This window comes from Onychostoma macrolepis, chromosome 20, assembly GCF_012432095.1.
Source record: "Onychostoma macrolepis isolate SWU-2019 chromosome 20, ASM1243209v1, whole genome shotgun sequence".
In the NCBI taxonomy this organism is placed as follows: domain Eukaryota; kingdom Metazoa; phylum Chordata; class Actinopteri; order Cypriniformes; family Cyprinidae; genus Onychostoma; species Onychostoma macrolepis.
The window spans coordinates 25279959-25295245 of record NC_081174.1 but is presented as its reverse complement, the minus strand read 5'-3'; the positions used below and the strand labels follow the sequence as shown (position 1 = coordinate 25295245).

The following is a 15287-nucleotide window of genomic DNA, read 5'->3' as shown; positions in this document are numbered from 1 at the left end:
CCTTCTTAACGCTGTCAAAATAAAAGCTTCCAAAAACAGTAAAAAAAACTTATCAACTTATCAATTTAAAAATGCCAAAAATGTTGATATATTCGTCAAACAACTTTTACAATAAGTTCTGCACAACCCTATATAAAATTAAATGTAAATGTTCCTCAGTTCACTCAATAGTTCTCATATACACATATATTGAGCATTAAGAGCTCAAATCCAGACTTTGAATAAAAAAAATAAAAACTACTGAACTTCCCAACAGCTCATAAAACTTTAGCAGGGCTTGAACCTAACCAGTGACCTAACTACGCTTTACCACTGCATCACATCACTCTATAACAGAGGATCTGCAGACATTTCTTAGATTTAATATCGTCTGTCTACCACACTGACAAGCACAGCATCTAAGGGAATATTGCTCCCTTCAAACAACACAGCGGTCTCACTTTATTTAAGCCAAGACCTCCAGATCGCTCAGGGCATGAAAGGTTATTGAGATCCCAACAATATCAAAGTCACATTAGGAGATTCTACAGCAGAACTGAATCGGTCTGTGATCTATAATGCATCTGTCTGACAACAAACCTCAGAAGTTTAGGTCATGCAACATGACACGCATCCAAAACATGAGAGCAAAGCAACAACCAATGGATCCGAAGCAGAGCATTCCTGTAAGAGACTCAGGAAAAAAACATGATAAAACTAGCATCATTGATTTGAGCTGTTCTGAAATCAATTAAGGCAAGATAATTTCCTTTTAATAATCTGTTAAAGACATTTTAAATGTTACATCATAGAAATGCAGATCTAAAAGGAAAAGAACACAGATTTCTGCAAAATTAATTGAACAGTATCCGAAATTAAAGTTTTAATTTAGCTGAAAACAAAGTTTAAATGAACAATTAATCAATAAAATACATTTAATAACACAAATAAAAACTGAGTTGTATATAAACAAATTTTATGTATTGTATAGTTTCTATTGTTGATACTCTAATTCAATGTTCAAATGTAAACATTTAAACAGTGGCAGTAATAAAAACTTGTTTTCATTGCAGATGTATTTAAAAATTCATTACAGGACAGCATACCAAAAATAATTAATATTCAAGTTATTTTAACCATGAAAAACATGAGCCTGATCTCATGACGAAAACGTAGCTGTGGGAAAATTTTTGCAAGACGTGAAATACATAGCGCCTGTCCGTTTAGTGACATTTTTGGGTACAGGATTCATACCCAAGGATTTTGCATCCAATTCTATGCCGGCTGAGCTACAGAGCAAGCTTGTTTCGTCCGGAAAGCGAAACATGGAGCTGTAATCATAACGGTGTAGGAAAATGATCATAAGTGCTCGCTGTTTTATTGCCTCTATTGTTAATTTCTGTTGGAAACTGCAGTATGTACTTATTTGTACGAAAAAGTTCCCACGGGTATGTTTTTGTCATGAGATCAGGTTGGAAAATATCGCTTTTTTGAAGCTGACTAACAGACTGTGGACTTTGAATGGCTTTTCTGAGGTAAATGTAATGTTACGTGACATTGTTTACCAGCTGTTTTTCCTGACATCTTTCTGTAGTTCAACCACTGGTTGAGCAATTACATGAGACGAGATACATTTCAGTTGTACCATTCTTCCCCCCCCCCTCAACAACAAAAAAAGTTTTTTTTAGAGGGGTTGCTTTCCAGCTAATCAGATCACACCATGCCAGATCTCTAGATATTTCCCAGTTAAACTGAGTGTTTAGGGGTGAATGCTATGAATTGGCATGCTACGGTCACATTCGCATGAAAAAAAAACCTGTCATTTGACACCGCTGCACATTATTATCAGCATGATGAAGGCCAATCGCTGACTGCCAAGTGAAGCTCCACGGGTTAATTACCCGCTGTATGCATTTGTGTGCATAAGCAAAACACCTGAACTAGACACCATGAAAGACAATAAAACAAATTCAGCGGTAAAATAGTAACAACCCATGCACGAACGCCTGAGGAGCACCTGCAGTCGGCATGCCAGAGAACAGGTGCGGCTCAAGAGGGTGGACATGTGCCTCTCTGGCAGAGGAGCTCCAGCTAGCCTGGCTCACGCTACCACACATGCTCTCTATCTCCCTCTCAGGCACACAGAGCCATTGATCCACTGCCAAAACCCACTCTCCAGAGACAACCCAGTCCCACAGCTGAAAACAGGGAGGCAGAGTTAAGTTACAGCCATTTGCCTGGCTCTCCGAATGAGAGTGGAACCATGGCGGCCGGCCAACGGCGTGCCGCGAGGTGGGTCCTCCTCCGGTACCAAGCCATTCAATGCGCTCCAATAAAACGGTTTCTCAAATTGTAGCATGAATGGACAAATTTATGTCTGAAAAGAAGTGTGGCATCTAGGGATGTCAAACATTCTCTAATGCGGCTGAGTGTGATGAATGGAAAAATGCACTTCTTGGTCAAAAAGCCTGTCATGGTGCATTAACACAAACACAGTAAGTTTGTTTTAAGTGAATGCAAACAGGTACAAAATAAATCCTGATTCGTCAAAATATTGGTTGTGTGCATTAGAGCCCGCAGTGTAAATGCAGTTTAATATAATGACTAATATGCTGACTTCAAATTAATCAAACAATTCTGAGGCTGAAAAAAAAACAAAAAAAAAAACACTTTCATTGTTCTCAGCTGCATAACTCCAGAAGGTTTAGTAAGCCCTCTGGAAATTGAATATAAGTAAATAAATATTTTATTAATTTATTTTATTAAACTAAAACAACTGCACTCACATTGAAAATATGATGCAAACAGGACTCAACTGTAAGGATATTAATCTGATTTTTACTTGTCCTGCCAATATTTTCACCAGCCTCACCACAAAATGTTAAATAGTCCATTTTCTAATGCAACTCAATTTTTTGCACTTTTTTCCCTGAAAAACTGATGCCGTGCAATGCAATATATTACTATTACTGAGAGGTCTGTAGTTTCTAACACACTTTTACTGATTCTTCCTGATTATTATCATTTCTGCAGTTTCAACAAAACCTCATCCATGTTTGCCGGTCGTACAACATTATCTTAATGACAAATCAGCAGAAAGAAAACCAAACGCATACGTTTGCAAGTAATTACAAACGTAGAAGTACAGGGTCAATGAATGTAACATTTTTAGTGGCAGCACAGGAATGGTTCTAAAACACAAGTGACAGTATTACAACTAACAATTATGCAGTTAAGATTGTGCTCAAGTACTTTTATTGAACATCTGATTAAATTCTATTATTCTCAATCTCTGAATGTTTACTTGAATACTAAGTGCACCGTTTACTTCATTTGCATCTTAATTTTATTGTTTGTAATTTTTTTCTTAGCTCATTTTATTACTGACTGTGTACTTGTCTTGAATAATTACTTTATGCAATATTTACTTAAAGACTGGTTCAGTCAAAAAAGGAAATAGTGTCATTTTCTCATGCATGTGTTTTCAAAACTCTCTTCTCTGTGGAACACAGCGGCAGAATAATGTTCTGGACGTCTTTTCATGCAATTACAGTGAATGGAAACGGAAGCTTTTCAAGGTCCAAAACAGATGCAAAAGCACCATAAAAGTGGTCCACATAACTTTTTTTATTTTTTATTCTTTATTTTCCAAGTCTTCTGGAGTCATATGACAGCCTTGTGTTATGAACAGACCAAAAAGTTAAAAGACAGATCAGTCCAATTCATAATGAATGAATCATTCAGACCAGCTTTGTGTACTGGCTCAACAGATTCTTTGAAAATATTCACTCAAAATAATGATTTTTTTCAAGAATCAGACATTGCAACTTCTCTAATAAACATGTCAAGTATAGCAAGGGTGGAAATTACGATTTTCCACTTCCAGTTTAAATATCACTCTGTTCCTCTCACAAAGCTATCATGTGGCTTCACGGTTTGGTCACATGGACTAGTTTTATGATATTTGTATGGTTCTTTATGACAGTCCTCCTGCAATTGAAACTGAATAAAGTGGAATAAAGTGATCTTCCAAAATGCACTGTGTGTGATCAATGGAAATAAGACAAGTATACAAATTTGGAATGGCACAAGGGCGAGAACATTTTTAGACAAATTATTACTTTAACAAATATGCATGTGACTGAGCTCATGCCCTACCCAGCATCATTAAGCCACATTCATAAAGCATTAAAAAGGCATATTATGTTGTTTCGATCGCAATTCTCTGCGCAAGCTGAGAGAAGCTGTTACCACCTATAATTAAACTAGGGAAAATGTGCTTGCAATTTTCAAAATAAGCCAGAGGCACCCGAGCTACGATTTCAAGTCTGAAATTTACACCACTGTTAAACCTGATGTGTTGTCATAAAATAGAGGTAGACCTGTAGCAGTCGTCTTTAAGGATCTCTGACCCACAAAAAGAAAACCCTCTCAGAAGAATCAGTCAAGGGAAGAAAGAAAAAAAAAAAAAAAAAAAATCAATCTTTCTGCTTTATCCTTTAGGTTTCAGCGTTGAAAAAAAGAGGGTAGACAGTCTAAAAGTTTCATAAAATCCACAGGCTTTCACAGCAAAAACCAGCAAGATACATGACAGACTGTGCCCTGTCTATGCTCTTGCAGGTCTGAGGGATTCTTTTCTTTTTGTACAGCAACCAGTTTTACAGTAATACACGTTTTGAAACAGTATGGACTCTTATAAATGCATCGGTATCAACTATCACTGTAATAAATACTAGGCAGTCCTTTATTTTTTCTCAACAGCTCTTTAGACAAGAGCAATATAAAACCGCAACGACATATTGACATGACCTTTTTATTAGTGTTGGAAAACACAGCAAAAAGATTTGACCCTCCTCGGTTGACATGTGGCAAGTAATGAAGACTTTGTGAAAGGATAATAAATTTTTCCCCTGCCTTCCAATTCAGAATATGAGGCAGTGACATCCATTATTTGTTTAACAGGCTGAGCAAGTGCAATAAAACAACCAAGAACAAATATTTAAAATTAAATTAATGTCTCAGAACTCTGTAGTAAAATCTGAAGCAACCTTTTCCCAAAGTGTCGTTGCTTCAAATAACACTTTCTTAATAGATCTGCACTTTATTGATTCGTTTGATTTTTATGGTTCAATGAAAATGAATTGTGCAGTCATAAAACCTACTCAAATTTGTTGCAAGAAGCAAAGACAGGAAATGGGATTAGTGCTGACATGCTTCGGAGATGCTTTAAATTTAAATACAAATATAGAAATCATTGAGGGGAAGTGAAGGATGGGTCGCACAGTGTACCAGAAGGTTATTGTCTGGCATTGACCCGTCTTCACTGGAATACAAGAACAACTTGGCATGCATACAAAAGACTACATGTCGAAGAAACTGCTGCTAGTACAGATGACTGGCCAGAAAAACATGAACACTAGGGCTGCATCTAACAGATGACAAGAATCAATTAATCTGTCAATTCTTTCAATATTTCAACAGATATTACACATTTTGCCCAATGATCGCCTTCAAAAAAATATGCAAACTGAAGACACTGAAGATTTTACAGCACTAAAAAAAAAAAAACTAAAGTTGAGATAACAAAAGTTTAAGGCAACCAGCTTCAGGAGATTTGAGTTTTTCAGATTATATAACAAAAATCTCCTACAAAAACAAGTTGAAAAAAACTCAAATCTCCTAAAGCTGGTTGCCTTAAACTTAAGTTGTCTCAACTTTTGATTTTTTTACAGTGGTTTAAAGGGTTAAAATATAATATACACTATACCATTTAAAAGTTTGGGACTTTTTTTTTTAATAAGAAATGAATAGGGCCTAATGGTTAGAGAGTCGGACTCGTAATCCAAAGGTTGCGAGTTCGAGTCTCGGGCCGGCAGGGATTGTAGGTGGGGGGAGTGAATGTCCAGCGCTCTCTCCACCCTCAATACCATGACTGAGGTGCCCTTGAGCAAGGCACCGAACCCCCAACTGCTCCCCGGGGGCCGCAGCATAAATGGCTGCCCACTGCTCCGGGTGTGTGTTCACTGCTGTGTGTGTGCATGTTGGATGGGTTAAATGCAGAGCACAAATTCCGAGCATGGGCCGTATGTCACTTCACTTTCACGAATATGTTTATTCAGCAGGGACGCAATAAATAGTGACAGTCAAGATATTTCTAATGACAAATGACATTACAAATTCATACAAATAAGCCACCAATTCTTCAAAACATTATAGTATGAATTGCTATAGAATGATGTCTGTTCCAAATAAATGCCGTTCTGAACTTTTTATTCATCAAAGAATATGGAATAAGAATATTTCAACACTGATGATAAGAAATGTTTCTTGAGCACCAAATGAACATAGAATGATTTCTGAAGGAACATGTGACACTGAAGACTGGAGTCATTGCAGCTGAAACAGGAAAAAATAAATAAATTGTATTAAAATAGAACTGCAACTGCATTTTTGATCAACTAAAAATACAGCTTTGGTGAGCATTTGAAACTTTTTTTCAAAAACATTAAAACTTTTGAACAGTAGTAAAGCACACACACAAACATTTATTTTTAGTTTCAAACCAGCAAAACAGATTAAAGATTAAAGTTACCAAACCACAACCCAAATGTTAACACACACACATACATTCTCACTTCTGAGCAACAAATCAATTGTCCTATAAATAAAGCGAAGTAATAAACCTAAATATTATTACTTGTGTTGCATATGATTTAAAGTTCTAATCAAGGTTTATAGAAAAAGTAAATCTGTTTGATTAGACTGCATGCAATTATGAAGTATTTATAGTTTAAAAGACAACTGCCAAGATTGACAATGAATAAAACAGTAAAATTCAAGTAAATGCATGAAAAGCATTTTTCACTGACAGAGATCCTTCATGCAAAGACTGCCAAGACCCAACTAATCTAAACTAAAATACATTGATTATTTTTATGTTCAATTATTATTGATTCACTGTTCTCATGCATCTTCTGATCAATGCATGCTTGTCTGGGCAGATGTTTATTGTTCTTCTAATCAGCATTGGACTCTGATTTTGGAGTATTCAATTACTGGAAAACCAAGCAATCACAACTCCGGCACAAGTGTCCCAACGCTCGCTGAAAACACTTAGCGAAACTCCCTTGTGTTACCATTCCACATGCATTTTAATCTGCCAAAGCTAATCTGTGCTTTAGCGTAGCAGAGAGCATGCAATTCATACAACAAAAGCAAAACATCATGGATCCTAGCAACAGATCAGAGATGCCATTTAAAGCCATTGAAGATAACGCTGCTCTTATGTGTTGAATTTTGCATTCTTCTCTAGTTTTTTTCCTCCTCACTATCCATTATCCTAAAACACCATAATATAACAATGATCCAGAATTCTGGCCACTGGAGAAAATATTCTAGCCAAAAATTAAGAGAGTGAAAAAGACTAATCTGGCTGGGGACTAACCATGCCTGCAGCAGCTGAGCTATTGCTCGAGGGCATCCATTACATTTCTCAGTACCTAAGGTCAGTTGGGCTGCTTCTGGCTAAAGCGAGATTGAACCAAATAATCCAAAGGCTGGCTTAGGTCTCCAGACAACCTACACTGATCACAGCAGTAGCTGTAAAAGGGTACAGGAATGTTGAGAAAGACCGAAAGATCTCGCTCTCCTCTCCATCAGTAGATTCTACCTCTAAGAGCATGCCTTATTCACAAGTAGTAAAATGAAAGAAAGCCAGTTGAATTATTTAGTGTCCAAGCACTTCAGCTTTCGGGAGGAAAGTCACTATATGATAGAGAGAAAAACAAACAGACCTAGAATAAAAGCTGTGACCAAAAGGAGTAAACATCAGAGATACAAGAGAAACGCTGTAAGCTCTTCATGTTGCGTGTTCAGATGCTTGCGCAAAAAAGGCCGAATAACTCAAGAGCCAAAAATAGCCCATGATAATCAAAGCATTGTCATTGTTACATGGGAACAATTACAATATTACAGAACCTTCAAAGCTACCAGATATATTTATTTACCTAAAGTCAAGTGCACACTGCGAGATGTTTGCCAATTTCAGAGCTGAAATATTAATATTTTCATACAATGCACTCACATTTGAGACTAAAGATGTTTCCGAACTTTAAAATATATTTATATTTGCACATGTGATATAAATTGTATAACAAATGTCTTAACTACTGTATCAACTTTTAAGAGGTCTGAAATCAGGAATGGCAAAAAAAGTAACGTTCTATCTAATATTCAATCTAATGTTATTATTAAACTTCAAAAGGCTATGATTTCATTATGAACGCTGCATTTTTCAAAGTAAAAGTAAGGTGCCGTTGCGTCAAGATCCACATGCTTGCGGTTTCAGAGCAGTTTGCAATCAATGAATACCGCACATTTATGTTAAGTGATTGCTTATGATTGACTGTTGTTGATTAACTGTTTACTTTATTGTGATTATATTGTAATGTTGTAGACAGTTGTCACAGTGCATATTTTATTCTGCTTATCTGTTTGAATGAGCAGCCAGCAATAATAAAGCATCTTTTCAAACTTAGAGCATTGCGTATTTTGGGCTCGTTTATAATTAAAACTCCTGATCTGCAATATGCATAAATTCTTTTTTTCTCCTTAATATTGGTATTTTAATTACACAATTAACTTTATCTGGCACTTAAATCAATTCAAACTTTTGTAGCATCTTTCTTGGCTTCCCCGTGAAGTCACAATTACTCGACAGATTTTACTAGCATCAACACAGTAATCTTCTCATTACAGCTACACATTATTTGGTCAATTATCATTGTGCACCTAAAGTTTTTTTAATGCGCTTCTAAAATTGTTAAACTTACATGCGTGCATTGGGAAAAATGTAAGCGTCATGCCTTGTGACAGTGCAGAATCAGTGGTTTTTATCAGTGGCATGCAACGATAAATGTGTTTACATGCTCACATCCTGTCGCCAGCAGTCACAGTCTCATAAGGCAATGGAAGTCGTCATTGAAAATGAATGTATTTAAGTCATTTTGTAGAAGGTTCTACTAAGATAAAAGACAACTGATGTCACAGTCTGTCTTTCATCCAAGATCTCAGTTACATTGTATAACCTGACAAGAAGAAAAGGAAAAATAAAAAATAAATAAAAAAAGTTAACTTCATGCACCCTGTATGAGTTATGAACCTCTCACTCGGTTGAATCAATCACTCTCTGCTCTCTCTATTTCACCATATGTACATTTAAACTTTAAGTTGTGTACATTTTTACTACATTGCCCCAAATATCGATAACCTGTGAATGTCTCAATGAGAATTAATTTCTCTTATTAGCTTTTTATTAGAATTGTGCATAATTAATGGTGAGACGAATGAGGTCTGAGCGACCGGAGAGCTGTCATCTATAATGAATGAGAGGAGCTCGGAGCCCAGATGGGTGTGTGATGTGTGATGTGTCATGCGAGCACTTCCTGCGGCAGTCATGCTCAAGGGAGAGCATTACAGGTGCAGGTGAGAAGCCATAAACAAAAGTACTTTTGTGAAGTACGAATGACAAAGAGTTCTGTTACTGAAGCATACTTGCCACCCTCAAGGCAAACATATTGCATTTGTATTCCAAGTATAGCTAAAGAGCCATGAGCAAATACATGTGGTGGGGAATATTTAAGGTCCGGTTTGGAGCACTTTGTCAAGTCAAAACTTTTTAATTACATTACGGCCTAGCCTTGCTTCGGATTAAATGACTGTTGATAATTTTCTGTTAATAACATAATTGTATGTTACATAAACAGCAATTTAAATAAAGAGAAATATTAAACATCTACATAATAGTCTGGGATCAGTAAGATTTTTCAATGTTTTAAAAAAGCCTCTTATGCCCACCAAGTCTGCATTTATTTGATCAAAAATACAGCAAAAACAGTAACATTGTGATTTTTTTTTTTTTTACATTTAAAAAAAACTTTTCTATTTGAATACATTTTAAAAAGTAATTCATTCCTGTGATGACAAAACTAAACTTTCAGCATCATTACTCTGTGTCACATGAGCCTTCAGAAATCATTCAGATATGCTGATTTGGTGTTTAAGAAACATCTTTTATTATTATCATCATCATTAAAGGGTTAGTTCACCCAAAAATGAAAACTCTGCCATAATTACTCGTTCCAAACCCAGAAGACCTTCGTTCATCTTCAGAACACAAATTAGGATATTTTTGATGATTTCTGAGAGCTCTCTGACCCTCCATAGACAGCAAGGCAACTGCAATGTTCGCTGGGCCAGCAAGGACATCGATAAAATAGTCCATGTGACATCAGTGGTTCAGTCGTAATTTTACAAAGCTGCGAGAATAGGCCTACTTTTTGTGCACAAAGAAAACCGTAATAACATAACTTATTCAACAATTCTTCCACCATTTTGGAGAGTACCCCAGAACGTAATCAGCGTTGTTTACGTTCAGGATAAAGCGCGAGAATGCTGAACTTAAACACCGCTGATTGCGTTCTGGGGTTCTCTCCAAAATGGCAGAAGATGGTAACTCGGGGACAAGAATTGTTGAATAAATTGTTATTATTGTTTTCTCGTAGCTTTGTAAAATTACAACTGAACCACTGATGTCACATGGACTATTTTATCGATGTCCTCATTACGTTTCTAGACCGGGGAACACTGCAATTGCTGTCTGGAGGGTCAGAGAGCTCTCAGAATTCATCAAAAATATCTTAATTTGTGTTCTGAAGATGACCGAAGTTCAGTCATTTTTTGGAGAACTAACCCTTTAATGTTAAAATCGGTGGTGTTGCTTAATATTTTTGTGAATACAGTGATACATTTTTTCAAGATTATTTGACTAATAAACATTTGAAAAAAAGAAGCTTTTATTTGAAATAGACAGATCTTTGCTGTCATTTTTGATCAATTAATGCATCCTTGCAGAACAAATAAAGTAATTTCTCTAAAAATAGGCTAAATTTTACTGATCCCAAACTTTTAAACGGTAGTGTATCTGATATAAATAGATATCAATATTCATGTATTAGGTGATTACATTTGAGAATATCAGTATTTATTTATTAAATTTACATAACTAAGAATATGAAATTTAATACTAGTAATGATTAATCAGTTTTCCTTCATCAACATTAGTCAAAGAAATATGCATTCCTATTACATATGAAAAATATTCAAAAACATATGCAAAGAGACAAAAACAGCCCTGTAAATGTCACTGTGACCTATCCCATTTTTAGTTTAGTTTAGCTCTTAGTTATAAAAGCAAGAAAAAAAGAACCTCACACAACTATTTTCACTTCATAACCTTGAGATCAATTTATTTTCTAAGGCAATTCAGCTCCTCAAAGGTCAGAGTGTCTGGTGGGGCGAGACAGAGTGCCTGCAGCCGCGTCTGACAAGTGAGACCCCACAGGGTCCAGCTGTGACTGTTTGTTTCCGTCATGCCAGCGATCAATGGATGAAATCCCGCTATTCAGGGGTGAGTTATCACCGTTCTCATGCTGAGCCGCTGCATTAAGCAGGAGAGATGAGGGACTTGTCAGATCCGCAGGAACACCAATAGTCTTGGAGAGGAACGTGGAGTCTTCCGCATGCACTAATGTTCTTAACTTTATAACAGTTTAATCCTGGCATTAAAAATTATCCAACTCTGGAGGACTAACGCTGAGGAGCAACCGCATTATCAACAGGTTTTTCCACTGTTAGCCATTTAGATGAAGTGTGACTGGAATAGGCTAATTTTTTTTTTTTTTTTTTTTGTTTCCACATACTTGAATATACTCAACTTCTTACGCAAAAACGAGCCCTTCTGCAAAAAGAAAGAGTAGGGCAAAATCTCAAGAGCATAAACTAGCATTACAAAGTGACACAATGTAAATTTGAAGGACACCGTAGGAGCACAGACACCATTTCCTTATGCAAATAACTGAAACTGAAACGTAGTGACTCACTGTGGAGGATAAACTAGGAGGAATTCCAGAAACCAGCCATTTGCTTACATACAAAAGCAAGGACACAAGGTCAATACCAGCTGAAAGGCGATTTTAAAGCTTTACCATGCTGTCAGTTTTCATCTGCATCTTTACTCTGGACTTGCCTGATTCAAATGGGAATAACTGAGTCTCAATCAATAGCAAATTTAATTTAATCAAGCTGATGCGAAGTCTACATTCGACTCATACTGAGGGATTATTAGACTGGCCTGACATGCTCTAAATGCACCATCCTGACAGAAACAAGAAATGACAGCCTTGTTTATGCTCCTTTACAAGCTCATAGTTAACGCTTTAACAGGTCACCTCAACCAAGACATTGAGATAAGCTCAACTCAACCTGATCGAGGCATCTCTACCGCTATACGTACAACAAAATATATTACTAGTTATTACTGTAGTTTTCAAGGCTATCTCTGGTAAAATATAGAATATAATCAACAGTGATATCAATTAGTCTACAAATTTGGTGTATTTTCCTAATGTAATTTCAAAAAAGACTGGTGAACAAAACAAATCAACGTTGTTCCAAACAGAAGTTTGATTTGTGAATAATAACGTAGGGAAAACATGATTGAGACGGTCATTAAATAGGGATGCACTACATATCTACCACCATATTGGTTATTGGCCAATATTTGGTATATATTTTACATTATTACTAGTACGTCATCAAAACTTAGAGGGATTATTTTATATAGTGCATATCAGCATAAGTTACTGAGCACTTGTAACTATTGCAGTAATCATAAGCTAGATAAGGTTTTGGCTTTCTATTATAACTACTGTTAACATATCAGGAACATGATATTGATGATGCACCTTTTTTACATATAAACAAAAAGGTTACCTTATCATGTAAAAACCTCTAGCTCAGTTATGACTGAACAGCCTGACATACAGGGAATAAAGTGAAATGCATACAGGAATACTAAGATAAATATTGACTAAAAAAAAAAGGGAACGCTGACAGGAACTTAGGCAATGCTGATTAACCGAAAAATATAGACAAATGTCAATGGAAATATAAGCACTAGCTTGAAACACTGAAAAAAAAAAGGGACAGGAATACAGACGTTTATACTTACTGAAATATAGGCAGGCTTACTAATTAAAATACTGACTAAAAATACAGGCTAAATTACTGACTGCAATACTGAAAATCAGCTAAATACAGATAATACTGAAAAACAAAAAACGGACTGTAAACTGAAATACTGAGAAAAATATTGAAGAAAAAAAAACTGCCTAAATATTAACTGAAAAAAGCAGAGAATACTGACTGAAATACTGACTGAAAATCATGCAAGTACAGACTGAAATACAGGAAACACTCCTAGCTATAGTGTATACTGACAAATATTGACTGAAATGCTTAAAAATTATATATACTGAATGGAGTACGGAAAACAGGGTACACAGACTGCAACACTGACTGAAAAAGACGGCATCACTGTGTAAAGTACTAAAAACTGACTCGAATACTAAAAAACAGGGAATGCTGACTGAAACAGAGGCAGTGCAGACTGAAGAGAGGGGAACACTGTCTGAAGAACCTACTGACAGGTACTGCTTTCTGAAATATAGTGAAAACTGACGGGGGTGTTGATGAATGTTGACTAAATACTGACAACAGGAAGCGCAGACTGAAATATTGAGTTAAAAAGAAGGAATACTGACTAAAATACTGTCAGTCAGTTTTGAACAAACTACTGTTCGGTGAATGACCGACAGAATGAATGAGAGCGAGTTCTTCTGTGAGCGACAGGACTTTCTTGTCCATCAACTGAGCTGTCAGACCATACAGGTTTCACAACAACAAGTCTACTTATCTATCGTATTACAACGCTGCATTTCTCGCTTCCTGAAACGCTTCCTGAAATTGACTCTGTCAACACTCCTCTCGTTCTGTTCTCTAGCCACTAGTAGTGACATTAAACTAATATTAATAACAGCACTTGGGTTTTGCCAAGTTACACGGGGAAAGTTATTTTCACAACAATATCTGACGTGATTTCTTTCGAGAGTCTGAGCAAACCGCAGGAGGATATCTAATAAAAACACAATAACGTTACCTCTTTAATCTTGGCTCTCTTCGCTTTAACGTCAGGATCGGCGGGTTCGTGCCCTGTTGCTCCAGGCGGCCGCGCGTACTGAACGAACGGCAAACTGTCACCTTTCGCTCCTTTCCCCTGTCCGTTCAGCACAAGTTTCGCCTTGTCGTTGTTGATGTCCTGCTTGATCTCGTCCGGCCGTTTCTGTAGGGTGTCCTTGGCCTCAATCAGCGCCTTTTCGTGGTCTTTTCTGATCTTGGCCAGGATCTTCTCATCCTTGCCCGTGCCAGTGCTCGTGTCACTGACCGTACCTGTGCGCGTCTCTGCCTCCACCGACGACGAGCGGAAGAAAACTCCGCTGAGCAGCTTAGAGGAATCCGGCAAGAAGAAGATAGCTCCGAAACACAGGGTGATGAAGGCGCTGAACACTAAAAGCAGGATGAATTTCTCAGTGAGCCTGAAGGAGGTCGGGCTGGCGGACTTCCTATTCGGAGTGGCCGTGAAAGGCAGGAGAGAAGCTACAGGCATTTTCTTCTGCGTTTAAAACCCCGTCTAAATGTGTTCAATTCTACCACAAAGTAACTCGCCGATCACCTTGACCTACGCTGCTTACGATACCTGTTACATTGAACTCAAGGTGTCCGATTAGGAGACGGTAGATCCTCTGAAAGAAGTTGATCCCACTGCACGAACGGAGTCCCACCGCCTCAACTGATCACGCCTGAAACACATCTGTGTAAAGTCTCGTTGGCGGAACGGAAGGAATGGCAGAGATCCGTGATTGACAGCGAGCCTCGGCCAATCGCTTTGTGCCGCCGGTGCACAAGTTCGTTGTGGGCGTGTCTTCCGGATTTAAAGTACAGAGGCGTGATGTCTTGTTCAAACTTAATTGGTTATGGACTGGGATTATGATCATGATCATAACGGCATAAAAAGGTTTATGGAAACGTAAGGGTTGGCCAAGTTAGGTTTTTATTTTTTTTGTTCAAACTGTAATTATTATAAATAGCCCCTGTGCAACTGATTAGCATTTTAATGGAAACCCACAGTAACCTTTTTCAGGCTTGAACAACTGGCTAGACTCTAGAGTTTCGACTGGCTAGACTTATGAACGAAAAATTAAAAATGTTATTAATAGCAAATATAGGACATAATACCAACCCAAAGACTTTTATTTAATGTAGTCTGGATGGGCCTGATTTTATTTTTATTTGTGTAAAAATACAAAAACGACTTCAAAAATGTAGTTAGAGCTGCACATTCTCAAAACGTT

General features: G+C 37.0%; 1 protein-coding gene across 1 annotated transcript in view; it reads right to left on the bottom strand.

Annotated features, from left to right (window-relative positions):
* The window catches only part of man1a1 (mannosidase, alpha, class 1A, member 1), a 121681-nt gene extending 106867 nt beyond the window's left edge, over positions 1-14814 (bottom strand). The window contains exon 1 of the mRNA XM_058755568.1: positions 14036-14814. Coding sequence (XP_058611551.1) covers positions 14036-14542 — 507 coding nt within the window. The 5' untranslated portion in view covers positions 14543-14814. The remainder of the gene's footprint in view (positions 1-14035) is intronic.
* Positions 14815-15287: the final 473 nt, after the last annotated feature.